Source organism: Cavia porcellus, unplaced genomic scaffold (assembly GCF_034190915.1).
Source record: "Cavia porcellus strain 051 isolate PalLab524CR breed Dunkin Hartley unplaced genomic scaffold, mCavPor4.1 scaffold_26, whole genome shotgun sequence".
Lineage (NCBI taxonomy): Eukaryota > Metazoa > Chordata > Mammalia > Rodentia > Caviidae > Cavia > Cavia porcellus.
The window spans coordinates 32,744,638-32,772,608 of NW_026947509.1; the positions used below are offsets into that span (position 1 = coordinate 32,744,638).

At 50.5% G+C, this 27,971-nt stretch overlaps 1 protein-coding gene across 1 annotated transcript in view; it reads right to left on the minus strand.

Annotated features, from left to right (window-relative positions):
* Positions 1 to 1,652: 1,652 nt before the first annotated feature.
* Positions 1,653 to 27,971, minus strand: part of Mroh2a (maestro heat like repeat family member 2A) — a 44,205-nt gene continuing 17,886 nt past the window's right edge. Inside the window, exons 16-42 of the mRNA XM_013157305.2 lie at positions 27,502 to 27,542; positions 26,977 to 27,118; positions 26,705 to 26,757; positions 26,186 to 26,293; positions 20,123 to 20,242; positions 19,787 to 19,909; positions 18,510 to 18,662; positions 17,432 to 17,554; positions 16,567 to 16,646; positions 14,959 to 15,067; positions 13,742 to 13,837; positions 12,564 to 12,668; positions 11,175 to 11,298; positions 10,664 to 10,782; positions 9,788 to 9,940; positions 9,311 to 9,465; positions 8,771 to 8,930; positions 8,501 to 8,694; positions 8,070 to 8,207; positions 7,554 to 7,668; positions 5,525 to 5,674; positions 5,258 to 5,443; positions 4,643 to 4,798; positions 3,176 to 3,310; positions 2,663 to 2,765; positions 2,326 to 2,391; positions 1,653 to 1,921 (exon numbers count right to left, since the gene is read on the minus strand). Of these exons, the coding sequence (XP_013012759.2) occupies positions 1,803 to 1,921; positions 2,326 to 2,391; positions 2,663 to 2,765; positions 3,176 to 3,310; positions 4,643 to 4,798; positions 5,258 to 5,443; positions 5,525 to 5,674; positions 7,554 to 7,668; positions 8,070 to 8,207; positions 8,501 to 8,694; positions 8,771 to 8,930; positions 9,311 to 9,465; positions 9,788 to 9,940; positions 10,664 to 10,782; positions 11,175 to 11,298; positions 12,564 to 12,668; positions 13,742 to 13,837; positions 14,959 to 15,067; positions 16,567 to 16,646; positions 17,432 to 17,554; positions 18,510 to 18,662; positions 19,787 to 19,909; positions 20,123 to 20,242; positions 26,186 to 26,293; positions 26,705 to 26,757; positions 26,977 to 27,118; positions 27,502 to 27,542 (3,326 nt within the window). The 3' untranslated portion in view covers positions 1,653 to 1,802. The remainder of the gene's footprint in view (positions 1,922 to 2,325; positions 2,392 to 2,662; positions 2,766 to 3,175; positions 3,311 to 4,642; positions 4,799 to 5,257; positions 5,444 to 5,524; positions 5,675 to 7,553; positions 7,669 to 8,069; positions 8,208 to 8,500; positions 8,695 to 8,770; positions 8,931 to 9,310; positions 9,466 to 9,787; positions 9,941 to 10,663; positions 10,783 to 11,174; positions 11,299 to 12,563; positions 12,669 to 13,741; positions 13,838 to 14,958; positions 15,068 to 16,566; positions 16,647 to 17,431; positions 17,555 to 18,509; positions 18,663 to 19,786; positions 19,910 to 20,122; positions 20,243 to 26,185; positions 26,294 to 26,704; positions 26,758 to 26,976; positions 27,119 to 27,501; positions 27,543 to 27,971) is intronic.

A 27,971-nucleotide genomic window follows, 5' to 3' on the forward strand; every position in this document is an offset into this window, starting at 1 on the left:
ACCCATCAGCTATAGTAAGCATTGCTTTTAACTTGCACTTAAGTCACAACACCGTGGATTCTGCAGCTTTGCCAGCTTTGCTTCCCTAAGAGGGTTTGCATTGGACAAGAACCAGCATACGTGTGTGCTGCGGTTTGAAGATGTACCCCTGAGGTATGAGTTGGAAGTAAGGTCCCCAGGGTGCTGGTATGGAGGTGCTATGGGCCCTAAGAGATGGGACCTCATGAGCAAAGCCAGTGCCACAAATGGTGAGCTAAGTAAACCTTTATAAAGTCAACTTGCCTCAGGTATTTTGTGATAGTAGAACGAATTCTCTCATCTAAAGAGTCCCCTGTAGGTAGTTCACTCCCATATCCTGCGTGTCTGGGTAGGAGCATGTGGGCCATGATGCCGACACCCAGAGGAAGGTTGTGGTCACAGATAGTGCATCTGCAGCTTGGGGGTTGCCTTCCTGAGGTCTCCCTGTGTGCTCTGTCCAGCATAAGGAGTCACCATTTCATGTTGCTGCCTCTGAGGCTGGTGCCACCGTGGTGGCTGTGAACTTACAGCACAGTTTACTGTCGCTCCCCACCCTGAGGTCCACAATGTCTTCCTGGGGGCCCTGGCTTTCCCAGCCTCTTCAGAATGCTGCTCTGTTTCCTCTTGTTTGCTTTGGATCTATCTGTGTGAGCCAATCCACTTTTATATCTACTGAAAATAAGTTCAACCTATGATTTGTTGTTTAACTTTCTGGCATTTTATCATCCAGAAATTATGCTTTTCCACAGCCAGAAAGCGTATTCCTTTACTTTTGCTGGCTGCTGTTAGCTTTTCAAGACCAGGGCCAAAGCCCCGCTGTTTCTGTTTAGTCCGGGAGCCATGCAGGTGCGGGGACCCTGGCTACACAAATGTGTGCGTGTACCAGCTGCAGCAGGGCTTCTCAGCTCAGCTCATCGGCTGGCAGGAAACAGTTCCACTGTTTGTTCCCTAAGAGCTGCACAGCAGCTCCAACAGCGTCTAGAGAAGCCAACAGCGTCTAGAGTGGAGGCTGAGTAAGCAGCCCCCGTCCTTTGAGGGGACCCCTGGATGCTGCCTTTAGTGACTGCACGGGGACAGCTGGCAACTAGACTATTCTGTTGATGGCTTTAGCGTAGGAAAATCTCTTACTTGCTCCTCCTCCCTTTTATCCCGCCATGGTTTCTTGGACATGGGGCTCATTTCTCCTCTTCAACCTGCTGCCAAATTCTGCTCACCCTCACTGGCAGCCCAAACATGCTTTGGTAACCTGAAGCTTCCACGAGAAGGGTCAGAGTGGACCTTGTATAGACCTTGTTGCCTCTGAGGCCCACTAGGATTGTCCCCAAGTGGAGGGATGCCCTGCTCTGGGGCTGCTACTGGACTCCATCCCAGGGTCATGGTCAGTGGGTACACATCTGGCTTTTCCTTTAGGAATGAGGTCCCGAGGGAGAGGCTGGACAGCAGATCGCCTGCCTGGCTGCCTGGGGCGGACACACACTCAGCATGTGTGAGAAAGCCAGGAAGGCTCAGATCACCAGGGCTGAATGCGGCCCAGCACACACCCTGGGGCAAAGCGAAAAGGAAGTGACCTGAGAAGGCTGAGGCTCCTCTTCCCCTGTGTCTTGGACGCCATTCCCTCAGTGAGGACACTGAAGTCCAGTGGCAATGCAGGTTTATTTTAGCAGGAGAAAAGAAAAGCCTGATGATTGTTCTACAAAGTTTTTCTTCAAAACTAAATTTAAAAAGGCTTGCATTGCCGTGGAAAGGGGCAGCACTCAGGAGGCAAACAGCTCACATGTGGGCCACTAGGATACTCCGGGCAAAGCCGGCAGCCAGGACCGACTGCAGCTGTCCAGAACTTTGAGAGTCTCCAGGGCTGCCCTCCTGACGCCAGGGTCCGAGTCCAGCTGCAGCTCCTGGAGAGCTGAGAGCAGAGAGGTGGGGGTCAGCCTTCACCCGGGCACACGAACCCCGTGTGCAGTGCCCCTGATGCAGGTAGAGGCAGGATGCCATCAGGCCAGGCCACCCTGCACCCTCCTGGATGCAAGGCCAAAAGTCAGCAGGTGGAGTTGTGCCCCACACTCATCACAGACCCCCATCCCAGGACTGAAGTCCCCACTAAGGGACAGAGAGGCCCCCCACAGAACCTGAGTGCAGAACCCTGGTGGAAGCAGCTCAAGCTGAAAAGGGGGAAACAATACAGGGAATGAAATAGACTCTACCCACCCAATAGATGGCTTCCTGCAAAGCCTTCCCCAGGTGCATCTATTGCTCCCCTAAAGTAGCCCTCAGCAGGGTCACCTGGGCTGGACCTTGGGCCAGACTTACAATTCCGTAAGGCTGGCAGGTCCAGCTTCTTCACATAATGGGCAGGCAGCTGCTTCATAATAATTCCTAAGATAAGAGCCAAGGAAGCATTTGTGGCACAAATACTAAGTCCACAGCAGATCATGCAATTACCCTCACTGCTAGAGACACCAGTGGATGGTACTGAGCCAAAGTTAGCGCGGAGAAAGCCAAGGCCAGGCAGGTGTGAGATTTGGTGGGACGGGGCAGCATGCATTAGCGAGGCCCAGCTCTCACCAGCAGTGTGCTATTGCACGTCCGGGGTTGACCAGGTAGCTGTCAAGGTTCGCCCTGCGTTAAACACCATCCCCTCACTTACCTGCCAAGTTGCAGGCAACGATCCTGATCCTTGACAAGTGATTTTTAATGTAGCTCATTGTTTCCAGCAGGAAGCCGTAGAGAACAGCAGGCTTTTTCTGAGTCTGCAAAATGTAAAGGACACACAGAGCTTTGCAGGATGAGATCCCAAGGACACTCGAGGTTCACAGACTTATTTCCACAACTTTGCTCGCAAATCAAATCAAATTTCCCCAGAAGATTAACACTGAACCCAAACACTGAATGTGATTCCCTTTGGTAGCAATTCAGTTTATGACCAGAATCATGGGAAGAATTAAGTTCATAAACTGAGGTACCACTACATGCAAAATGATCATGTCTTGATTATACTGAGTTACGTAAAATATATTAGCAAAATTATGTCTGCCTCTTTCCACTTTTCAGAATGTCACAAATTGGGCATCTATGAGGGGGACATCAGCCATGAGGAAGAGCTCTGAGGCAATTCCCTCCCCTCCAAGCCAGACCAGCCCAGCGCCCTCGGCCCCCTCACCAGGATGGAGCACATGTTGGTCTGGAAAATGGTCATCTTGTCATCATCAGTGCCAGAGTCGCTATACCCCAGGGGGCTCTCCAGGGACTTCCAGCCCCAGAAGTGCACACACTGAAGCATAGTAGCCTCACAGGCCTGGAGGGGACACAGGATGGCAGGAGAGGTGTCATCGAGCAAGATGCTCAACAGCCCTGGTGTGAGGGTTGAGCTGTGCAAAGCCAAAGCAGCCCCGGGGACCCTGGAGCCAGAGAAGGGCAGGGCCAGGGCTCACATCAAACACCATGTATGTTTATAAAAAGCCTCTGCCCAACGTGTCCCCCTACCCCATCCAGCACCTCTGGGCCCTCAGTATCCCTGAGGAGATAGGAGTCCAGCTGGGGTGGGAAGGACTGGGGTGACTTCCTGGCCACCTGGCCCTGTCTCCACCTTCCTGCACTGCACCCCAGCCCCTGTGGCAGGAGGAGAGGGGTGGATCCCTAAGGAGGGGGTGCAGTGCCCTAACTGCCTTGCAGCCCCATCCTTCAGCTCTCTGTTACCATTCCCAGAAGTGACCCCCAGGGGACTGCCCTGGAGGGAGCGGTGCAGACCTGCATTGGATGCTGGTGTGGATTTCCAAGAGAAAGGAGCCTGAGGGCTGATGCCCCATGCCCAGGGTGACTGGGACCATGCAGCAGAGCCCAGGCAGATAGTCAAGCCTGAGTCAGGGGAGTGCATGGTAGGATGCCCCCCAACTCAGCAAGTACCACCTGGAAAACTCCAGCCCACTCCCACCCAGAAAGCCCTAGTCCTTACAAAAATGGCATTGAGGGACTTGTGACCCAGAAGAGGGGACCAGAGGCACTAGAGAAAGAGGACAGTTCATTCTGCCTGGTAGGGGGCCAGATGACCCCCTTATAAGAAGGGACACCCCAGTTATCTGTGGGGAACAGAAGAAACAGCTGGGGTCCTGGATCATGTGGGCTGTGCAGAGCCTGGTGAGCAGCCCGCACAGGGCTCTCTGCAGCCCACAGCTGGCCACTGCCACCACAAGGGGCTGAGGCCTACGAGGAGCTTGAGACCTCTCCCTTCTGCCTCCACAGTGGGCCTTGAAGAGGGGAGCAGCTGGCCAGGCCTGCATCCCAGACTCCTCATAGCCCCAAAGTGGGTCCAGCCCTCAGTGAGCAGGAGGGGAGAACTAAGGTGAGCTTTAATGAACCAAGTCCTGATGCCGGAAGTGACCAACCATGCACAGAAACATGCTGTAAGAAGAGACGCTGGGCAGAAGCTGGCTGTGGGCAGCAAGGGACAGAGCCAGAGGAAACCACACCACGGCTCCCCACAGCACTGAAGGTCCCTAACCCAGCCTCTGCTGTCCCCATCCCCACCCTGCACGAGGGATGGGGTGGTCACAGAGCTCCTGCAGGAGACTGAGGTAGGGACAGGCAGTGGCCTGGGCCCAGAGGACCTTTTCCTTTGGGTGACCCAGACCTGGGCTGTGCTGGAGCAGGGGTCCTGGCAGTGCAGCAGGAGGGGCACCCAGGCTTTCTTCACTTCCTCCTTGAAGAAGTGCTTCCTGGCGATCCCGACCACCTTGGCCAGCTTCCCAAAGAGGACAAAAGCCTTCTCCCGGAGCAGCTCGCTCTCCTGTGGCCGAGATGCACAAAAGTGCTATTGTTCCCAAGGCAGATAATCAGTAAAAGCCCTCCAGGAACCACTTCCAACACCTTGGCTCCTGTGGAGTCTGCCAGGCCATCCTACCAGGGTCACCTCTCTCCTTTGCTGGGCTCTTGGCGGCCCAGTGGGAGGGGCATGGCTCTGATCTCTGGGGCCCCTGTTCCCTGTGTAAGGGCTTGCTGCGGGGATCTGAACACATAACCCTGAGTCCTGAAGTCACATGCTGCAGGTGTCCCTGGAGCATGTGAGGCTGAAACAGGACACTCTTTCCCTTCTAGCACAGCAGAGGCCACCACTGCTTCAGTCCCACAGCACTGATGCCCTGGAACTTAGGGCCACACTGGATTTTCCACAGGACCCCGAGGCCAGCCAGCCAGTCCATGCATCTGTGGCTATAGCCACAATGCGGCAGCTCTTATCCACACTCACGTTGTCAAAGAAGAGCCTGCACTGCCCAGAGATGGCTTTGAAAGAAGAAGAGCCCACATCCCCCTCTCGGAGCTGGGCCAGGACTTTGGTCAGGGCCTCCATGCCCTCCACGATCACCCTGCTGCCAGTGGCCACCCGAAGGGAATCCAGGCACCGCTCTAGCAGGAGTTTCCGGTACTGCTTCACCTGGAGGGGAGTGGGCAGCTCAGCCTCGGCCCTGCCTGTCCTGGCCATCCGCAGCCCCCGGGACCTGAGCCAGTTTCATACCTTTCGGGGTGCACCGATGGCCATGTTGCCCAGGGCACGCAGGGACAGCACCTGCAGAGCCTCATCCTCCTGCTGCCCCGTGCCCCGCTCCAGCATCAGCACCGCCGGCCTCAGCAGCTTCTCCTGGTGCAGAACTGGGAGGCTCATGAACTAGAAAGGAGGACACTGCTCAGTGAGCCCGGAAGGAGGCCTGTTTCTCAGCAACCAGGCGGGGTGGGGTCAGAAGCCACTCCCAGAACGGTGGCTCTGGGTGCAGAAGGGGTGGGGGAAATGCAGTGCCTCAGTTTCCCATCTGTACAAAAGGGATGATTCTCCTGCCTGCCTCCGAGGATTCAGTAAGGAAATATACGAGAAGTGCTTGGTGACCGTGACCTGCAAGTTCTTTTGTCACTGATTTCTCCAGTGTACTAGAGTCATCCACCCGCACGTGGGAACAGATGTGCACAAGCTGAACTCATGGGAGACGCCCTCACAGTCTAGGATGCAGGGTGCTCAGACCTCAGGCTCAGGGAACCCCCTGAAGCCTGTGTGTTTAAAAAGACTGAAGAAAAAAAATGCCTGGTGTGGTGGTGCGTACCTGTGGTCCGGGCACTCAAGAGGCTGAGGGAGGAGGATTGCAAGTTTGAGCCCAGCCTGGGCCACTTAGCAATTTATTGAGACCCTGTCTCAAGACATATAAAGAGGGCTGGGGATGCCTGTAATTCAGTGCCAAGGCCCCAGGTTCAGCCCACAGGGGTACAAAAAGAAAAACAAAGGAGGGAGGGAGGGAAGGAGGAGGAAAGGCAGGAGATGAACACCACATCGCTGGCTCTGGGCAGCAGGAGGGGCAGCTAGGTTAGTGGCCACCAGGTGTCTGTCCAGTTTCTTGGGTGCCCATAGGCTTCCCCACCCTCCCAGTGCTCTGTGCCTGCTCCGCTTCTCCTCCAGTGCATCTGAGACCCCAGCATGCACAGCCCTGCGAGCTTCCCTCAGCTCCACAGGCCCCGAGACTCATGCCACGCTCCTGTGAAGGGACAGGAATAGGGCTGGGCAGTGAATAATGACCACACGCCACTGAAAAAGCCCTTCCCACAGTGCTAAGCCCAAACTTCCCTGACGAAAAAAAAACAAAAGAAAAAAGCATAATGTGTTCAGTCCTATCATCTTGGAAAGAATTTAGATAGATGACTTCCTTTTTAGAAGCAGATGCTAGCTTTTAAGCAGCAATAATCAGCATTTGGCAAGCGTCTACCACACAGCCACACCGTGTGTGTTACCTTACTTCATTCTCACCTGGCCCCTGCAGTGGGTTCTGCCATCCACGCCTCAGCACACATGAGGCTGGAACCTTAAGGAACTGCACAGAGAAGCCAGGTCCTCAACAAGCCCTGTGATTCCAGCCCTTTGACCTGGCCACTGTGCTATGCTGGCTTCTGACCCCTTAGAGTTGTAAATGTCTCCTCACTGTCTCTTTGGGGATTTGCAAAGAGCAGAGGACTTGAAAAAACCTGGCCAACATGGATGTCCTTGGTTTGTCTTGCCCTGGGCCAGGAGGTTTTGAACAGTCCAAAGAGTCACTTTCACATTTTAAGTGGTGGAAAAAAATATGAAAAAGGACATTTGTGACTCATGGGTATCACATGACAGCCAGAATGTCAGCCTCCAGCAGTGAGGTCTCAGCGGAACCCAGGCTGTTGCTTGGTTCTTGCCACACAGTGGGACCTCAGGCAGATGACAGGGTTTATCCTGGAAGTTCTCGGGGAACATCCTCAGCCCAAGGCAGAGTGGTTGGGCCTCGGCAGCCACGACACAGGCCCCACCTTCACACCTGGCAAGGCTGTGCCCCCTTGCAGCACTCTCCTGCAGTACCCTCCTCAGGGTCCCCATTTTCTCAGTGTCCCCAAAGGGCGTGCCCTGCATACCCTGCTGATGAATGAAGGAATGAAGGAGCACAGGATGGAGGGAACAGGGGCCCCCTAGGGACTGGGCACTTCCCCCAAGGGGAGCCATCCCCACTGCCACCGCACCCCACCCCAGCCAGGTGCCTCACTTCCACACAGGCCGCTGCGCAGCTGATCCGACAGCTCAGCGCTTCCGAGCCCAGGCCCCTGAGCACCAGCTTCAGCAGCCGCTGCCTGCAGCCCACCTCACTCTGCACGCACAGCCTGTGGGGGACAAACAGTGCAATGGTGCAGGGAAGTGGGCCCGGTGCCTGCCTACTATTTGGAACCCAGCTCCAGCTTGCACAGTGATGGTGAGCAGATCTCTGAACATTGCTAGGTCACTCCTACTTGGGGCATCATGGTGGTGGGGGTCAATGAGAGCCTCACTTTCTTCCTACTGCTTTTTATAACAGGCAGGGTAGAGGCCTGAGGAGTGACTGCCCATCCAGGCCCTGCAGGAGCCCTGTGCACAGAGCCTTGGACAAGCCCCTCTTCCCTCTGGCCTCACATCTCCACTTCTAAAGCCCAAAGGTGGATCTATGTGGCAGCGCCATTCTCAGGAGCCTTCTGTGGAGCAGAGGATACCTCTGCACACTCGTATTCTGTGAAAGCCTGGGCCCCACCTGGCCAGCAGGCTGACTCCGTCCAGGAAGGTAGCGCCGCTCTCCAGTTGACCCCACACCAACTGCTCCTCCAGGGTGCACGCCAGGCCCTCGCTGCTGAGTCTCTCAAACAGAAGCTGCATGCATTGGATGGTGACCCTAGGAGGAGGTAGGTGCGCAGTGCTGGGCAGGTAAAAGACCTGAGGGGGCTGTCATGGGAGCATGTGTCTGCCAATTCTCAAAACCACATCATGCCAGACACATGTGAGGGAGGGCTGTAAACAGAATCTGCTTCCAGAAACTTTTCCACCAGGAGGGGACAAGCAGGGCCCCCTGGGGGAAGTGACTCGTGGAGCCCAAGAGCTTCCAAGGGACAGCTGGTGGCCAGGTCCAGTGAGTGTCAGCAGCCTTGCACTCTATGGTCCCCTCCCACCTGCTGGTTCTCTGAGCACCTCTGCAGGGTCAGCTCCTCGGGCAGGGTCCCCATGTGGACCAGTCTCCAGGTCTTTAGGACAGATGAGGTGGCCTCAGGCCTGTGGCTGCAGCTGAGCTGCATCAGGAAGGTATAGACGAGGTCAGGGAACAGGTCCAGCAGCTTGTCGTCTTTGTCCACATTCTCGATAAGGAAGAACACGGCACACAAGGTCTACAGAGAGAAGGGTCAGGCATCAGGGCCCTGACCCTGAGCCCCCTAAGGAGCCCCAGGCTGCCCCAAGACTCACCATCAGAGGATCCACTGCAGCCAGGCGCCAGACATCAGTCTTGGAGGTGACCTGCACCCTGGGTGTGAACTGCGTCTGCAGCCGGCCCATCAGGCCACGCAGCATGCTCCGTGCAAAGGGCATGTTCTCCGCCACGGCCAGCCACACCTCCTTCAGGTGGCTTTAGAAAACAAGCACAGAGGCTATGGGTTCCTTGTCACACCCCTTGGCAGGTTATGACCCCTCTATCCACCCCTCAGTAGCCCTCTAAAGAGGGGTTAAACTCTGGGAGCTGAATCTAGGAGCAGTCAGATGGCATGAGCCACCAAAGGCAGCATAATAAGACCCATGTCCCTGATGCTACTTGCTGGACATTCAGAACTTAAGAAACCCAGATGCCACCACCATGTGGTGAAGCTATGAAGCGCTGGACTCAAGGCCAGTGGTTCACCAGATGCTGGGACCTCCTACCTGAGATGCAGGTGGAAAACTTTGTCTTGGTGGGACCAGGTCCTGCCCCCAAGCTGTACCGCCCATGCCCACCTCTTCCATGGTGCCCACCTCTGCATGGGCAGAGGCTGTCTAAGTAGTGATGTGAGGACTGTCTCCTGGTGGTAATGTGCCAGCAGGAGGATGCCTTCAATGAGAAGATGCCGCACCTCCAGGTGATCCACCGCAGGTAGGTGCACCAGGATGGCACCCAAGATGTCAGCCACCTGTGGGGCCAGAAGTCACCTGTGGAGGGCAGAGGACACCACTCCTCCAGGGAGGACCTTGGGCAGGTTAAACCAGCAGCACCCTTTCTCCCACATTGGTTGCTCTCTTCCTCGGATTCCTTGGTGCCTCTGGGCCCCTGTCCACGTACTAACCAGGCTATACTTCAGCACAGGGCTTCCTTGTTATAGAACTCTAATTCCTGCTCCTTTTGAGCACTCAGAGCTTGGAAGAAGTGACTCCAGTGAGTATGGTGGGCCCATGGTCAGGGTGCCCTGGGCAGCCCCAGCCCCACCCCTAGGAGGCCCTGCTGGGCTCTGCCACCTTGTCATCTAGCTCCTTGACCCGCATTTGGAGGAAGGTGCCTATCCAGGTGACGGCAGCCTTGTCATGCTGCAGTTCCATGGCCCCGATGTTCTCACAGAGCTTCTGGATGAGTGAGACCACCTCGTCACAATTAAACTCCATGCAGACCACCTAGGACCATAGCAAAGCCGAGTCACAGCCTCCTCGGGGGGCTGCCTGTCCTGCCTGTTGCTGTCTTGACAGTGGGGCTGCTCTGGCCTCACCCCTGTGTCTTAGAGGGCTCCCACTGGCTGACAGGTTCTGGCTCAGTTGGTTTCCAAGGCCTCCATGGTGCACCCAGGCCTCTCCCACTCTTCAGTGCTGTCCTTAACCTGCCTGAACCCGCCTAAGACACTGCACCCCAAACTCTCCCTGTCCTCTCTCCTCTTGCCTCCAGCCTGTGTGTCCCGAGCCCCAACACCCTCTGACCTTCTCTTACCACTCTGCAAGGTCCCCTTTGCACCAGGAAGCTGCCTCCACCCCTGAGACAGAGGTGACCTCATTACCCCACAAAGTCTCAACCCCTGTTCGAGAGGCCCTGGGCACTCTGGCTCATCACTGGGCCATCAGTGTGACCATGTGCCAGTGCTGGTATGAAGAGCTGCTGGATCATTCAATACCCACTCTGTGTTCAGTGTAATATATCATAGGGACCAGGAAGAGCCAGCGGAGTGTTGGGCGCCTACACTGTGCTGGGCACCCCTGTGGGACTCTGACTCACTGCAAGACATTTCCGTCAAGATGTACCAGTTTAACAGAAGCCAGAGAAGCTGCAACCCCCAGAGGAAAACTGCAGCCAGCTGAGGAAAGCCCAGCCCTCCAGGCATGGCCCGGGGTCTGGAGACCAGCCATTACCTTGGCGATTCTGGAGGACGCACAGAAAATCTTCTCCTCGTCCGTGCTCAGCAGGTCCTCCTTACATTTCTGCAGCTCATTTTCCTTGGCAGTGCCCCATAAGGAGCAGGTCTGGCTTGCTATTGGGGATACACTTTCAGATGTCATCAGCAGGACAGAGGCCTTTGTTTGGGCCTCTTCATGGCGACTTCCTGCCCTGGCTCGGCAAGCATGAGTCACCCTCCAGCATCTGCACCTCCATCCCTCTATCCCTCTGCTCCCACAGTGCCTTCTCCATAGTGCAAATCTGCCTGAGTACCTCTCACACAAACCAGACCTTTACCCTGGCCAGTTCTGCCACAGTCTTGGTACCTGCAAGAGGACCTTATCCCGGGGCTCTCAGTGCCAAGCACAAGCCCTTGGTGAATCAATCTGAACCAAGCAGACTCTCCTTTCAGAGGCTTCCATGGCCTCTTGGTGATGCCTCGGGCACCCTAATGCCACCCTCCCTTCCATCCCACCTGCCCCATACCATGAAGATCTAGCAGGCTGGACAGGACATTAGTTGAGGTCATGCGGGTTCTTCGGTGGGCATCACAGGTACACGGGGCGATGAGTCCCACCAGAGTGCCAAACTGGCCAAGCTTCAGGGGGATCTGAGAATCAGGAGACATGTGCACTCACCCCTCCTAACTCCCGTGCATGCCTGGGCCAAGCAGAGAGGGCACGTCCCACTTTGCCCACCTGCCCCTGGGCAGGGAAGGCTTCTGGATCTGCCTGAAGCCCACGTGACACTGTCCCTGCTCCTCAGCTGGACCTTAGAGCCCATCAGCTAGCATCTGACAGGTCAGCTCTGTTCCGATGACCAGAGAAAGCTTGGGTCTGGTTTCTATGTCTAGGCATCTGCTTCTTCCTGTAGCTGAGCCCTGTTCCACCATGGGTTTACCTGCTTGCTACCTGAGTGACCTAAGCAGGGACTTCACCTCTCAGTCTCTAGTGACACCTGTCTCTAAAGTGGAGATGGTGACAGCACCTCCTCTTTCAGGGAAGGCAGTAGAATTGGCACAGAGAATCCAGGAAATGTGCCCTACACAGCACCTGGTCTCTACCGCCCCTTTGCACTGGTCCAGGCTCCCGCCTCATTGAACTGGGCCTTCTTCCCACCTCCATCATGTGTGCTGGGGGCTCACTGTTGCCACCCCAAGACCCGGGGCTGTCCCCAGATTCCAGATGAACACCACCATCCTCCTGCCCACAGCTGAGGACAAGGCTGTCAGAGCATGGAGTCAATAAGTGATGGAAAAGCGGTCTGTGCCTGCCGGTTCATCAAGAAAAATAACTCTTTTAGTTCTTCTAGACTTTGTGATGCTGTGTTAGGTACCAAGCTTTGTAAAATTCGTAACTTCATGGTGGTTCATTTTTGCATTCTGAGTATCCATTCTAATGTGATATTCATAATTATGTGTTCCAATGTGTTTTGTTTATTTGCTTGCTTTGATTTGATTTACTGGTGTACTGGAGATTGAGCCCAGGTCCTTCACGATGAGCACCATCCCCAGCCCCTTTTGTTCTTTAATTTGAGATAAGCTCTCATTAAATTCCCAAGTTACCCAGAAGGACTCAAACTTGTAATCCTCCTGCCTCAGCTTCCCACAGTGCTGGGATCACAGACATGCACCATCATGCGCGTCTATTCCACTGCATGAGCCTCAGATCCTACCAAGCTGGGTCCACCCTGAGCCACCATCCTGTCATATCCTCCCTCACCCCCTAGGAACCCCAGCCCCTGGATCATCACAGCCTCTCCCCAAGGGACTCTCTGGGGTAGAGCCTGATTTCAAGTGTCCCCTGTTCCCTCACATGGAGAGGACTTCTCCTGGAGATCAGGGTGGCAGGTGGGGTCAGGTGCTCCTGGACTCACACAGACACCGATGCTCTGCATGTAGATCTCCATGAGGCGGAGATGGAGTTTCATGGCTTTCTCCCGCTCCCATTCTTTCTCTGACAAGATCCACTTCTCCAGGAGCTATGGGTGGAGCCCAGAACACAGAAGTAGACAGTGAATCAGGGGGACCAGCCCCATCCTGCCAGCTTCTGCACTCCTTGTCTCTCCCATCCAGGGTTTGACTTTCAAGGCCTCTGCCTGGTCCTAGACCCTCTGGCTTTCTTCTCTGGCCTTCCCAGGAGAGGAGATGGGACTATGGGCAGAGAGAGAGATCCCTAGCATTCTCACTCGGATGGTGAATGGCTGCTATGTTTCTGCCCACGATGAGAGCCAGGAGCACAGACAACCTGCACTCCAGGTGGCACTGGGGGCCATTCTAACATCAAAGTCCATTTCAGAGTATAAAATGTGTGTGCTAACTTTTGGATATTAAATGTCCCCCAAAAGGCTATGTATTAAAAGCTGGGCCACCAGCTTATGGTTACTGGGCGGTAATTAGGAGGTGGAGCCTTGTGGGAGGACGTTAGGTCAATGACAGTTGCTCTGGAAGAGGACACTGGGACCCAGTTCCTCTTTGCTTTTGGGCCACCATGAGGTGAGCAGATTCTGCTACCAGGTGTCCCACCATGATGTGCTCCCAGCCAAACAATGGAGCCCGCTGACCATGAACTGAACCCTCTGAAATCATGAGTCAAAATAAGCCATGTTTTATCACTTGCTGCTTTTACTGCCTCCTGCCTGCCCTTTGAATAGGAATCATGGGTTCTAACTTGGCAGTAGAGTGACCTTAAATTTCCTGATTTCGATCACTGGATTCTTGTAAGAGATTGATTTTTGATGTCTGCAATTAATTTCTCATGCTTCCGAAGATGTTTGTGTACGTGTGCCTGCACCTGTGTGTATGCCTGTGTGTGCATGTATGTACAATGAGAAAGAGAAAGAGGGAAATATTAAAAGAAAATATGGTAAAGTGGAAAAAATTATGAATCTGGGCAAAGAGCATCGTTGTATGCTTCTTGTAGTTTTTCAACAAATTTGAAATATAATCAAAAGAATGTTAGTACCACTCATTCACACATTTGTCTGTTCCAGCAGCCTGGCTCTCAGGCCCACTTCTTAGGAGGGGTGGCCATCCCTAGCTTCACACAACTCACGTGCACCATCTCTTGCAGTCCCTTAGGGTCCAGCTGTCTCTGCAGGAGGCCCTCCATCAACCCCTCCAGGGAGCGCAGGGTGTTCGTATACAGGGTCTATGGCCAAGAGATGCAGAGACAGAGAGCTGGACATCCATGAGTGGCACACAGGGTCACCCACCAGGACTCTGCAGGTGTCTAGGTGGCCTGAAGCTCACCCATAGCTGCAGCTTAGTTTTTGTGCCCTATGCTCATCTTTACATATGACGTACAAGACAACCTTTCAGGAGGAAAGGTTACACAAAACAATAGCCCAGCTCTCCTGACCCCTCATCCAGGGCCAGACTCTTGAGGGATAGGGTCCCCTCATGTCCATCAGCATTTGTTTCCCACTGGCATAGTGCTGCTGGGAAACAGTCATCCAAGCTGACATCCTGCATCTAGGGACCCATGTGACTGGGTGGTGGCCTATGGGAGGAGGGCACATGGCACATGACTCTTGCTTACAGTTTCTCTCCCTCCCTCCTGGCTAGATGTCATCGCCCAAGCCACGTTAGGATCTTTACACTGAAGGTGGGGTGTGCTGTCAGCTCTACACCCTCCCCACTCACCCCTGGACTTTACTGAGATGAGAAACCAACTTTTATCTGTGTTATGGCTTAGATCTAGAAATGTTCCTCCAAAGTCTCATGGATTCAGAGGTGGGACCTTTGAAAGGTGATTGGGTTATGGGGACACTGTGCTTATCAATGGATTAATCTACTGATGAGCTCATGGACTATTAGGAGATGGGGCATGGCTGGAGGAGGGTCATTGGGAGTGCAACCCGGAAGGGTGCATTCTTGTCTATGGCTCCTTTTTTCTCTGGGCTTCCTGGATGTCATGGAGGAGTAGCTCTCCTCTGTTGAGAGGAGAGCTGCTTGTGCCCCCAAGCCAGCCAGCCATGGACTGAAACACCAAGTCATGAGCCAAATTAAAGCTCCCCTCCCCTTCTGCAAGTTGTGGGTGTCAGATATTTTGTCCCAACAATGGAAAATGACTAATATTTCTAAGTTTCAGTGTTTATCTGTTATAGCAGTCAGCATCACCTCACACTTACTAATAGAACCCACAACACACTGCTGCCTGTAACAACTCACAGGTGGTTTGGGAAGGCAGAATCTACCCATGTCCATTAAACTTCCAAGTCCACACACGGGCATGTGCCTCAGAAAGTGAGGCGGGCCCGAGGGACATACCTTAATGGACTCATTGTCCTCTCCTGGAGGCTGGAGAGAAATTACAGAATGGATACTGATCTCCATCAGCTCGCTGCTCTCCTCCATGGAGTAGAAAGGCTTCAGTTTGCTGGAGAAAGAGGAAAGGTCAAGAGGAGTTGAGCCTTTGCCAACTTCTGACCAGTCTGGACACAAAGGTGAATCACAGCCAACTTCCTGTTTGTGGGTTCAGGTAATGCATCCCTGCCTAGGGCCCGACTCTGCCTGGCCACAAGTATCCAGTGATCCACCTGGGACTAAGGAACAGATTCAGAGGTATCCAGTGCTCCACCTGGGACTAAGGAACAGATTCAGAGGCACAAGGCCACCTCTCCCACTTGCTGCCACATACTCCAATGACTCTCCCCCACTCACAGCCATGCATCTGCCCTCCCAGGCTGCTCCTGGTTCAGGATTGTCAGAGCACTGTACCTGGATCACCAGCACAAGCTTGGAGTAATGAGCAGTGTCAGTTTTACAGTGCTGCTTCTGACCTTTTCAGTCAAAACCTCTGCGGGACTGTCCCTGCCATCCACATTTCAATAAACCCTCCAGGGGTGGTTGCTAGGTGGGCGGTGTGTGCTAGCTCACTCTCTGCCTATGTCATCAATAGTTCTGGGGCCTCACTGCTTATCACGATCACCTGGAGAACTTCCCACAGACTCCCCCAGGCCCATGGCTAAGTTTAGATTTCTAAGTTCCCCAGTGGTTCTATTGTGACCCAAATCTGAGAGACACCATCCTACCTTACTGGAAGCTTCTGCCACCTAATCATGTCTTGTTCCTCACCCTCCAGAAAGATCCGCACTCCTAACCAAACCTAGTCATCATGTGTGTTCAGGTCCAAAGTCAAGGTGCTGACACCAATACCAAATAGTTTTGGCAGCTGCTATTGTACAGAAACTGAATTACATTTATCTAGTCACCTCCTTTTTGAGTTTCTTTCTGCTCACCTACAAATGCATTCCTCCTGATGATGTGTGGCATATATTTCTGTTTGTATGCATTCATCTTTTCTTCACGTCCCTGAAAGGCTGGGGTCAGGACTTGCCTGGCAACTCAACTGAGGCTTGTGAAACATATCTGGAATCTGACCTTGTGTCACCACTTAAAGTACTGCGTAGCTCTGCTAAGTCCCTAACTAACATCCATCTCCGGGCAGATGAAGATGATCTGACCATTTGAAGCACTCACTTCACAGATCCCTGACTTCTACCCCTCTTCCCTCCCTTCCAATGGACTCCAGGAGTATAAGCCTCGGGCACTGTACTACCTTACACAGGCTCTAACAATCCAAAGCATTCAGTCTCCCCACAATGCCTCTCAGCATCATGATTTCTTGCTCAAAATATCCCACCTCATGGACCCAGAACATCCCACACACTTGCCATGTGCCTCTCTATACAAGAGGAGCAGCCAGCTTAAGAGGCTGGAAGGGAGCAGACCCCATCTTCTACATTGCCCACAGCCCCAAGAAGCCGCTGCCTGGACTCCGCACAGGAGCAGGGAGGATGAGGCAGTGCAGGCCTCAAAGGCGCAGTGAGGGGACGGTTGTGGCTTTGTCCCCATCCTGGCAGGGGCCCAGCTCACCTCAGCTGTGAGAGGGCATCCATGGCCATTGCCCGCACGGGAGAAGCCAGGTGGGTGGTCAGCTCTGCCTTGATGATCGCCTGCCCAGCACAAGCAGGGTGGTAACATGTCAGCCTCCCAGAGGTTCGGGGAGGCAAGCGGAGGTGGCCCTTAGTGGACGGTGGTGACAGGCCACTCCTCAGGGTTAGTACAGGAAAGCTGGTCCTAATACCACACACTCTTGTTCTCTTCAGATTGACCTGGCCATGGCATCTCCATGTGGAAGGAGCTGACTGGCCGGGTGCCCTTGGCCACATGCCCCGCCACCTGAGCTGAGATCCCATGTGCAAATCCCAAGCCTCAGTTCCTGCGTTACAGGGCTGTGGCCAGCTGCCATGAAATAACTCAGTTCCTGGCCAACAGAGGCTCACCTGCTCATGCCAGCTGCTCTTCCCACCCGCTTGGCGCTGGGGACTATGCCCAGAGCACCATGGGTACCGTCTGCAGGCAAGCAGCACTGGGACTCGGGAGGAGTGGGGACAAAGGACACTGACTATCCCACAGGCTGTGGGATGTTTTCTATGGCTCGCCAAGTTCTGTGCAAATGTCTCCCTAAGCAGTTTCCAGACAACTATTTGGGAAATACAAGGCCTGCCACTGGCCACTGGTGGACCTGTCCCCCAAGCCAGCCACCTCGCCAGCCAAGGTCCCACCCTGGCTTCATCAACTGTCAAACTTGCTCTTGGAACTCCCATGCTTAGATGGATAGAGGAGGAACTGAGGCAGGGAGGGCACCTTCAGGAGCTCTGAGAACTCAACCAGGAAGAAAGTGGAGAGTACAGGGTTAGAGCCCACAAGCCAGGCCTGAGGGCCCCACCCAACTCACCACTATGAGGCCAGTAAGAGTCGACTTTGGGGCAAAACTTAAACCCTCCAGGTCCTTGACATTTCTGATGGCAGTGGTGAGCTGCATGACACTCTTCATGAAGGCCATTTTGAGGCCGATGTCCTGTGACCCAAAGAGGGACAGAAAGGAGAGCTTGTTTGTGATTCCAAGTTACAGCCCCTGCTCCTGGATCTCTACTTCAAGACAGTGTCAGTGTCAGGGGCTCTGAGTGACTGGTCTTTCTGTCCTTCACCCACATCGACTCCATATCTGCCAGTGGCAGGGAGACCGGGAAGGGGACTTCTTTCTGGGCCCCACGGAGGATGTCACCACACCCAAGCCTTCTGCATCTGTGCCTGAGGCAAGACCACAGGTGGCAGGCACTCTCAATGACTTCAGTCACCTTATGTGTCACCTAAGAGGTGGTATAAATTACTGAATTTAAAAAATTAGAGTTTTAAAATTCTATTCCCATGAAAAACTTGGAGTAGTGAAATTCACAGAGACAGAAAGTGAGATGGCAGCTGCTGGGGCTGGGACAGGAGGACACAGGGAATTAGTGCTTAATGGGGGCAGAGTTTCAGCTAGGGAAGACCCCGACCGCAGAGACGGAAGTCAAGGTGGCTACCAGCAGTGTGAGTATGTGTCCTGCCACTGAACTGTGCACTTACAAATTATTGCAGCAAGAATTTTTGTGCTTGGTATATTTCACCACCATTTACAAAATTAAAAATAACATAACTCTTGCTTTGCTCTCGCTGTGTCCTCTCTCCCTTGCCATCCCAAGAAAGTACTCAGCCTCCCTGCACCTCTTTGTGGATGACCCCCTCCTTGTCCCTCATGAGGGGACCTGGATGAAGCATCAGTCAGGGTCAGGCAGAGGTGAGCGCTGAGTGAGTGGGAGGATTGGGGGAGCCAGGGGTGGCCCTGTGTCTTCTGGGGACCACGCATGACACCAGAGCAATGCACAGGCAGCAGTGCAGGTCCTGGGGGTACGAGCGACATCCAGATGATGCTGCTGGGTGACCCCTGCCAGTCTGTCTCAGGGAAGGTGATACCAGTTGTGGGACATGGTTACCTGACAGCTACTGGAGTAGTGGTGAACGACCTTCGTGGTGATGGGATTGTCCACGTAGGCGAGGAGCATCTGGGGGTGGCAGTAAGAGGACACGCAGCTGTACATCGCCATGAGGGTGCTCTTGATGGTCTCCCGCCTCCAGGGGTGGTCCTTCTGCAGGGAGTGAGAAGGGGAGCAAACACCCCTGAAGGGAGTTGGGGTTGTTCTGCAGGCTCCTCTGGGGGGAAGCAGGGGCTGCCCCAGTCTTTGGTTGCAGAACCAAAGGAGCCACGGAGACAGAGGAAGAAAGCTGACTGTGTCCCAAGTCCCAGAAGTGCTCATTCATTCATGCATGCATTTATTCCTTCACAACTTTGCTGAGCACCTACCCCACACCAGGCACCAGGCAGGAGGTGGGGAGCAAGACAGACCAGTGCCCCATACCAGAAAGGTTTCAGTTCAAGACAGATGCCAGGACCACCCTCGCCCTGAGTGTGAGGTCTGTGTGGATCCCCTAAGCAGAGGCCACCCGCCCACTCTTCAGGCCTCCCCTTGCCAGTCACCTAATCCAGGCTGAGCGCCCCTGGGGTGGGGAGCCAGAAGGGACAGCCCTGTCCTCCTGGTGTGAACACCCTCGGAGCATCTCTGGTGGGAGGAGGTGCTGCAGCCGCCAAAATCCTTGGACAGGAGCTGAGGCACCCGTGCACAGCTACCCCTGGAGTAAAAATCAGGGGTTCCAGCCCTGCTGTGCTGATCAGTTGGGTCAGAAACCTGGGCCAGTCTGGGTTCTCTCCATCCAAACCAGACCCCAGGGCAAGGTCTGAGGTCAAGGCCAAAGCCTGAGGCATTGAGGCCTCCAGGTGGTTTCCCATCGTGGGGCTCAGCCAGGCACAGGACCACTCCCTGGGGCAGGGAGGGGCAGTGATTAGAGAACAGAGCCAATTCCAGGGTCCCCACAGATCCTTCAGGTGCCTTTCCACGTGCTTCTGTGTCCTCTTCTATAAACAGTGAGAACAAGGTACTTCTGGCTGAGCCCAGCAGCAGGGACACCACACAGTGGGGACACTGAGGCAGAGCTTATCACAGGTGTGAGTGGCATCCAGCAAGCATCTTACTGCTCGTAGGGCCTGGAATCTTCCCAGGCTGGTCTGAGGAGCCCAGCATGAGATTCCAGCAGCTGGGATCCTGGAACTAATACCTGGGTCCTAGAGAGGCCCAGCCTGTGTTCTTCAGAGGAACCCAGGCCCCAGGAGACACAGAGTCCCCGCTGACTCTGCTGTGCATAAAGGGAGCCTTACCTGCCAGGCACTGATCTGCCAGCTCTGCTCCGACTCCTGGATCCTCTCCTCGAAGTCCTGGAGCACCTTCAGCACTGTCTTCACCTGGCCGTGGGCACACAGGCCAAAGCACTGAATCACACCCTGCAAGGGAGACCCAGCCAGCCAGCCAGGGAGAGGGCAGGAGGTGAGGAGGGGTCCACACACACCTGTGCACACACACAGATGCACGGACAGCCACGTGTGCACAGGCACACATACATGCATGCATACAGACACGCAGTCTCTCATGAGTCCCCCTTCCCCGCAGAGTCCAGAGGGCGCTGGTGGACAGGAGGGGACTGAGGGTGCCTTCACCTCCCTGTCGAAGTCATTGCCGTAGTCTGTCTTGTACAGCAGCTCCAACAGCAGCAACTGCACCTTGTCGGCCTCCAGGCCCATGGCCAGAGTGAAACCCAAGGCCTGGTACAGGAAGCCCTGGAGAGGCAGGAAGGAAGGCACTCACACCGACCTACTCCTAACTGCAGGTGGCGCTATTGTGGAGCACCTGCTACACCTCTCTGATTCTGTTTCTTTCTCTTCATTGTGCAGTTGTCTATGCATTTCTTGCAGTCTTTTAAATAAACACTTGGGTTATTCTAGGGGTCAGACTGTAAAACAAAAAAACCAGGCTCCATTTTAGCAATGGAGGCCAGGCTCCTGATCTATAAAGTTGAACCCTATACACTCTCTCCTTGTGATTTTCTGTTCTTTACTTTGGTTTCTTGTGTTTCTTTCCCATATTTGATCTGCTTACACCCATTCCACTCTGTTATGACTTTGAAGAGAACCTTTTGTATATCCTGTTTCATAGTTCACATATAGGAATGATAATGATTTTTGCATACCAATCATGGGAAAAGACAGTCTAGAGACTGTTGTCAGCTACCTGGCCCCCACCTGACAGGTTGATACCCGAGAGATGGAAAGTTAGATGAGTAACTATAACATGGTGGACGTGGAAGCATCATTTATTAGATGCTATATATAATTTTTTTTCAAATGGAACTTAAGTTGATGTCTGATACTACCTTACCCCTACGAATCTATAGTGTTCAGAAGCAGAGGGAACCGGAGTACATTCTTTTCTATTTGTTATCGTTATTTTATATATGCAACAATTAAAGATATTTACAAATGCAATTTTTTCTTAACTCCTGTAAAAAACATTTTTAAAAAGTCTTCTGAGATATAGTTTATAGTTTGGTTGCTTTTCTTTGGTTGCTGAGATAAAATATCCAATGCCCAACTTTAAGGGAGGAAGGGTTTATTTAGCTCAAAGTTTGTGGAGGTTTCCGTTCATAATCAGCTGGCTCCAAAGCAGTCTGACATATGGCAGAGGGGCCACAGTTCATAGTGGCAGAAGACAGAAAAAGTGACAAGCTCAAAAAAGAGCGATAGACCTCTTTCGGTTCCTTTTATCTTATCTGGATTAGAGCGGTCCCAATCCAATCCATAGACTGATTCAGCAATCACCTACTCTTAATCCCAGCACCAGTAATCCAAAGATTGTACTACAACTCAATCACACACTCTAGATTCAACCACCTCTGAAAAAGTACTATAGTACTATGATTTTGGAGAGACATTTAGACAAACCATAAGAGATCATATGCCATAAATCTCATCCAGCTAAAACATTAATGTTCAATGGTATATTCAACCATCATCACAGTCTAAGTTCTAATACATTTTTACCAGCTTCTAAAAGTACTTTATATCCATTTTCAGTTACTCTATATTTCCCCTGGCTTCTGAAAATCACTAGTCTACTTTTGGTCTCTATGGATTTGTCTGTACTGGACATTTTGTTTAAGAAGAAAGGTATAATTCATGGTCCTTTGTGTTCCCTGGCATTTGGTTTCTTTCACATAATGTTATCATGGTTTATTTAAGATGTTGTATACTTTAATACTTTATTCTTCTCATGGCTGAATAATATCCCCATGTTCAGCTGTCCCACATTTGTTGATACACTCTTCCATGGATGGCCATTTGTGTCATTTTCATATTTTAGCTATGGTGAATAACACTACTATGAACGTTTGTTTTTGTGGACATCAGTTTCGGCTTCTCCTGGGCATGTACCACCAGGAATAGAATCACTAAATCATACCCTAATATATATGTTCACCATTCTGAGATGATACTAAGCTATTCCTCATTTTTCATTCCCACCAGCAATGTATATAGGCTCCAATTTCATTGCATCCTTACTAATGCATTTAATCATCTGTATTTTTTAATTATATCTATCCAAGTGGGTGTGAAGGGATGTTTCACTGTGGTTTTGATTTATATTTCACTAATGGCAATGATCTTGTACATATTTTTTTATCTCCTGAAGTGGTCATTTGTGCATCTTTGAAGAAAAGGCTATTTAGATGCTTTGCCCATTTTTAATTGACTTATTATTTTATTTTATTTCATTTATTTTAAAAAGCAAAACAGAAAAAAGGATGGAAATGACACAGAATTTCAAAAGATACTATAAAATTAACACTCACCAACATATTGTATATTGATATCTTAGAAGTAGTTGTTCTGGTTATAAGATTTAGACATAAAAATGTTCAAACAATCAAACAATGAAAGCACAAACTTATTTTGAGGAACAGAGATTAATAGTGTAGTAATCTATCTTGTATATATATATATATATATATATATACACACACACACACATATATATATAATTGACTTATTTTTTATTAACAATTTCCAGTATATATGAGAGTGTAGCACATTTATCAAATATATCATTTACAGATATTTTCATCCATTCTATGAGTTTTCTTTTCACCTAATTGATAGTATTTCTTTAGCACAAGATTATATTTTGAGGGGTTAGGGGTTGGGATCCGAGCTTTCACACTGAGCTACATTCCCCCAAACCTTAAATGTTTAACTTTGAGACTGAGTAAGTACTAAGTACTGTGTTGCCCAAGTGGGGCTTGAACTTGCAATTTGTTACCTCAGCCTTGCAGAGTTTTGGGTTACGGGCTTGTGCCACCATGCCTGGCTGAGATAGTTTAATTTTTATGATGTTCAACTTACCTACTTTTTTTTCATCTCTTGTGCTTTTCACTGGTATATCTAATAAATCTTTGCCTAACTGAAATTAGTGAAGTCTTATGCCTATAGTTTCTTCTAGAATTGTATACTGTCAGCTTTTCTATTAGGTCTACTATCCATTTTGATTTAATTTGTGTATGATGTGAGGAAGGATCCAATTTCATTCTTTTGTATGTGAGTATTCAGTTGTCTGGACCATTGGGTGAAAAGATTTTTTTCTTCTACCACTCAGTCATCTTGGAATCCTTGTTGAAAATCAGTTATTATAAAATGAGAGTTTGGGCTGGGGATTTAGCTCAGCGGCATAAGTGCCTGCCTTGCAAGCAGGCAGTCGTGAGTTCGATCCCTGGTACCGATAAAAAGCAAAAAAAAAAAAAAAAAAAAGACAAAAAAAAATAAAATAAAATAAAATGAGAGTTTATTTCTGGATTTTCAAGTCCACATATTTATCCTCACACTAGTACCACACATTGCATTGTGTAAAAAAGTTTTAAAATGGGGGAAATTTGAGTCTTCCAACTTTTTTCTGTTTTCTAATTATTATATATATATATATATATATTATATATATATATATATATAATTTTTAAGAGAATAAAACCAAACAAAACAAAACAGAATAAAGCAAATCAAAACAAAACAATGAAAGTGATACAGGATTTCAAAACAAGATAGTAGGAAATCAATAATGGCTACCTAATGCCTCTTGCTACCTATAAAATAGCAATACCATCAGACCTAATAAAATCAAGCAAAACAGAACATAATAGAACCTATCAAAACAAAACAATGAAAGCTATACCATAGTATATCTTGTTATCTTTGAAATAGTTGCCATGCCATCAGACATAATAAAATCAAACAAAAGAAAACATAATAAAACAAAACAATGGAAACAATGCAAGACTTTAAGGCAAGATAATAGGGAGTTATCAATGGCTACCACTTTCCCTTTTTATATTTTTCTTCCCCTTTCACTGTTGTATCTGTTGTACCTTTTAGATCCCACTAACTCCTTCAGTTTTTCATACTAGGGAGACAACACGATGGTCACCCATGTGAGTCTGAACCATTTCACCCAAGAGCATGATCACTAGCTGCATACATTTGCCTACAAGAGCCTTGTGATTATCCTTCTTTATAGCTCAGTAGCATTCCATTGTATAAAAATGCCTCATTTTTCTTATCCATTCTGTGGTTGATGGGCAAGCTAGCCCTGCTTTTTTTTTGGTTCCCTGTCACATGAAGCATTGTTTCCTCTCCTTTGACTTTCAGTCTATGAATTTCCTTTTGAATTAATGTGTTTCTTGTATACCACATATTGGATCTTGTTTCTTGATCCACCCTGCCTGTGTTTCTTTTTATTGTGAATTGAGACAATTAACATTAATGATTATGGAAACATGCACTGATTCATTTCTGCCATGCTTTTTTCCTGCCATTGGCTCTCTACTTTTCCCCTTCATTCAGTTGTCTGCCCCACTCAGTAATCCCACTCTGCTGATGTTCCAGGGGCCATGGTCATTTTTATCTTTCTCTAAAATGTTCTTCAGTACTCTTTGTAGGGTTGGTTTGGTGGTCATGAATTCTTTACCATGGAAGTATCTTTTTCTCCATTAATTTTGAAAGATAGTTTTGCAGGGTACATCAATCTGGGTTGGAAGTTGTTTTCCTTCAGAACTTGAAATACTTCACTCCAAGCTCTTCTTGAGTTGATGGTTTGTATTGAGAAGTTTGTCGTGATTCTGATGGGGTTTCCTTGATAAGTGATGTTTCTTTTCTTTGACAGCCTTTAATATTCTGTTCTTGTGTTGAATTTCTGAGATCTTGATAATTATATGTCTGGGTATAGATTTATTTTGGTTATGGCTAGTTGGAGTTCTTGTATGCCTCACTTATCTGAATGTCAAGTACTTTTCTTATGTTTGGGAAGTTTTTTGCTATCACTTCTATAAATAGTCCTTTTGATGTCATTTGTGTTGACTCCTGATTTTTCATTAACACCTGTCAACCTTAAAATTATTTTTTGTGTTGTCTTGTAGCCATTGAATTATTTCCTGGTTCCTTGTTATTTTTAAGAGCTCTTTCCTTGTGCAATTGCTAGCTGCCATCCTGTTTTCAAGGTCTCAAAGTCTTATCTTCAGTTTATTTCAAGTGGTTTTGCCAGCTTTCAATGGAGTTTTTAATTCCGTGGATATTTTTTGAGTCTGTTTCATGCATTCCAGTTCTTCTCTATATTGTTCATTTAAAGTTTCTCTCATTCTCCTATACTCCCCTTTCTAAAAAAAAATCTGTCTTCTTCAGACATGCTTAGCAACCCTTTTATTACATTTATCATTTCTTCTTTTATCTGAGATATTATTTGTGATCTGATTTCTTTTACAATCTCATGAAATAGTTTCTTTACTTCATTTGCCATCATTTCAGAAATTTTGGGTATGGAACTTCCACTTTCTTTGGTGTCTCTGTCTCCTGGACTTGTTCTGTTTGGGTTGGAGGCCAGAGACTGTCTTTTACTCCTTCGTCTTGATATTTTCCTGAGTTCCTTCCCAGGCACTTCCCATGTTAGCTACCCAGCCATGGTGTTAGAGGATGGGTCAGGTGCCTAGGTTTCTCCTAACCCAGCTTCCTGGGGAGGCAGTTGAGTGCAGGGGCATCTTCTGTAAGGTGTGACTGACTGGTTCTCTTGGCCCACACTAGCTACAGTTCCTCAAGTCCAACAGGCTAATGGGCCAGGGCTGGCTGCTGCTTCTCCTGTCTATGAAGAGTCCCAGTGGTGGCCTGCGTGTGCAGGGAGGCTGGGCTGACTTCTTCTCCCTGCCCATGCTGGTTATCCAAAGGAGAGTCCCAATACATTCTGGATCCCTTGCATTTCTATAATGAATTTTAGAATCACCTTGTCAATTCCTGTGAGGAAAAATGATGAACTGGGATTATGGTAGAGGTGAGGTTGAATCTGTAGATAAACTTGGGGGAGTATCACCATCTTAACTATATCAATTTCCAATCCATGAACATAGGATGCTTTTCATTTATTGTTTCTCTGATTTAACAGCTTTTAGTCTTGCAGAATCAAAATCAAACATTTTCTATAAGAAAAACTACATATGTGAGTACGAACCAGAATCCACAAGTCAAATAAACAAAACTAAGCATCACTGGACTAGACCACCCAGCTCTCCTTCCAGTGTCCTGTAAACATCTACAGGCCAGAGGGGCTCACACACACATGTTGTGATCTCCTCTGTGCTACCCTCCCTGGCATCCTCCTCCTGTCAAAAATGCCCTGATCCCATGGGAACAAACCTTTTCCAAAGAGGGGCTATCAAAGCTCTTGAGCAGGTTGTTCAGCTCTTTGCTCAGCTGCAGGCTCCAGTGGGTCCCCTTGGTCCTCTTGAGGGAGTTCCTCAGGAACTGGAGAGGTAGAAGATGTTGAGGGGCAGGGCCAAGGGATGCCAGCACTGTCCTCAGCTAGGCTCTGGAAATGTCCTGTGAGTTTGAGTAGCCACTTGCCCTTTCTGTGCATCCTTCTCCAAATCTCTAGATCATTCACTCCTTACAGCCTCAAGCCAGCACTGAGCCCTATATGTCTTAGGCCCGGGGCTGGTGAGAAGGATGCTGCTGCTCTGCACTTCCAGGCATTTGGACCTTTCATTTCTGCCATGCCGATGGAGACAGCTGTGGACTTGACACTTGCCAAGTCCTCTCTGACAGAAGGAGTCCATGTCCACTAGGAAATCCAAAACTCCCCACATGGCAATCCTATCAAATGCCCTCCCATTACTTCTCTTCCTACCTTCATTCAGCTCTCAGAAAATCAGTCACCTGAATAAGCTTTTTCTCCCAGGTCTTCTGATTCCAAGTGAATTCGGTGTGTTCTGCAAGAGTGTACACAAGTCTCATGGGCTGCTCTCTACTGCTGCTGCCCTCCGGGTCAATCTCCTCAGCCTGGCCCTCCACAGATAAGCTCATCATGTGTGGCATTTCCCTCCCCACCTCCCCAAGCTGCTCAGTCAGTTCCCAAGACCAAAGCAAGCCTGGGCTCCTGTTTGAGCCATGACCAAAGCCCCATCATGAACAAGGAGTGGGCACCTCACCTTCCAGGTACTGGACCAGTAGAGGGATTTCCTGCTGCCACATGTTGGCCAAGGTGGGCACAATGCTGTGGCTCAGTGTCCTCAGGAGATTGAGCATGGCTATCCCACGGCCCTCCCCTTTGTAGGGAGATGACATCAGCACCTGAGAATGCCAGGATAGCAATGGGGCAGGGGCTGGGCACCCACTTCCTGGATCTGCCCTCAGTGTAAAGGGGGGCAGTCAGACAAGGTGAGCAGTTCTCAAACAGATCCTGAGGATCTCCAAGACGGAGATGATGCTGCAGGAAGGAGGGGAATGAGGCCAGGTCTCACTTCTCCAAGGCTCAGTAGAGCATGGATTGTTTATAGGACCTAACCCACCCTCAAGGCAGCCAGGACCCAAGTGGTGTCCAGGGGATGCTTTGGACAGAGCTACCCCAGCTGTGTTCCAGCTCATTTCTCTTGATCATCCTGAGAATGAGCTTGGGTAGAGGCCAGACAGGGCATGGCCTCACCAAGGCAGGCACTCACAAGTTGGTCACTCACCAGGAGACGGGCCAGCAGCTTCTGAGGTGAAGGGAGGGCCACTGAGGAAGGAGATGCAACCCTACTGAGGCCACGTGTCCCATCCCAGATGGCCCCATTTACCCTGAAAGATGCTTGTCACTGTGATCCCATTGACACCCAGAAGAGAGACTGAACTGGCAAAGGGAATTTTCCTATAAAGAACATCATTTTCACTGCTTCATCCAAGGAAGAGGGAGAACTGTGTTCAGGGGCTGGGTTCAGAAGGTGCCTTGGCCTGTGCTCATTTTGTCAGGATAGTAAGACTTGCCATGACAGTGTTCATTTCCTGCTATGAGCCTCAGCCTCTGTTAAAACAGCAGGAATCAGACACCCTGCTCCCACCCTCTCCTGTTCCTGTAAGTGTTGGGAATCCATGGACCTGTGTAAAACAAACCTTCAGCTCATGAATGAATGGGTAAAGGAGGGCCAGGCCCACAGAGAAGTTACAG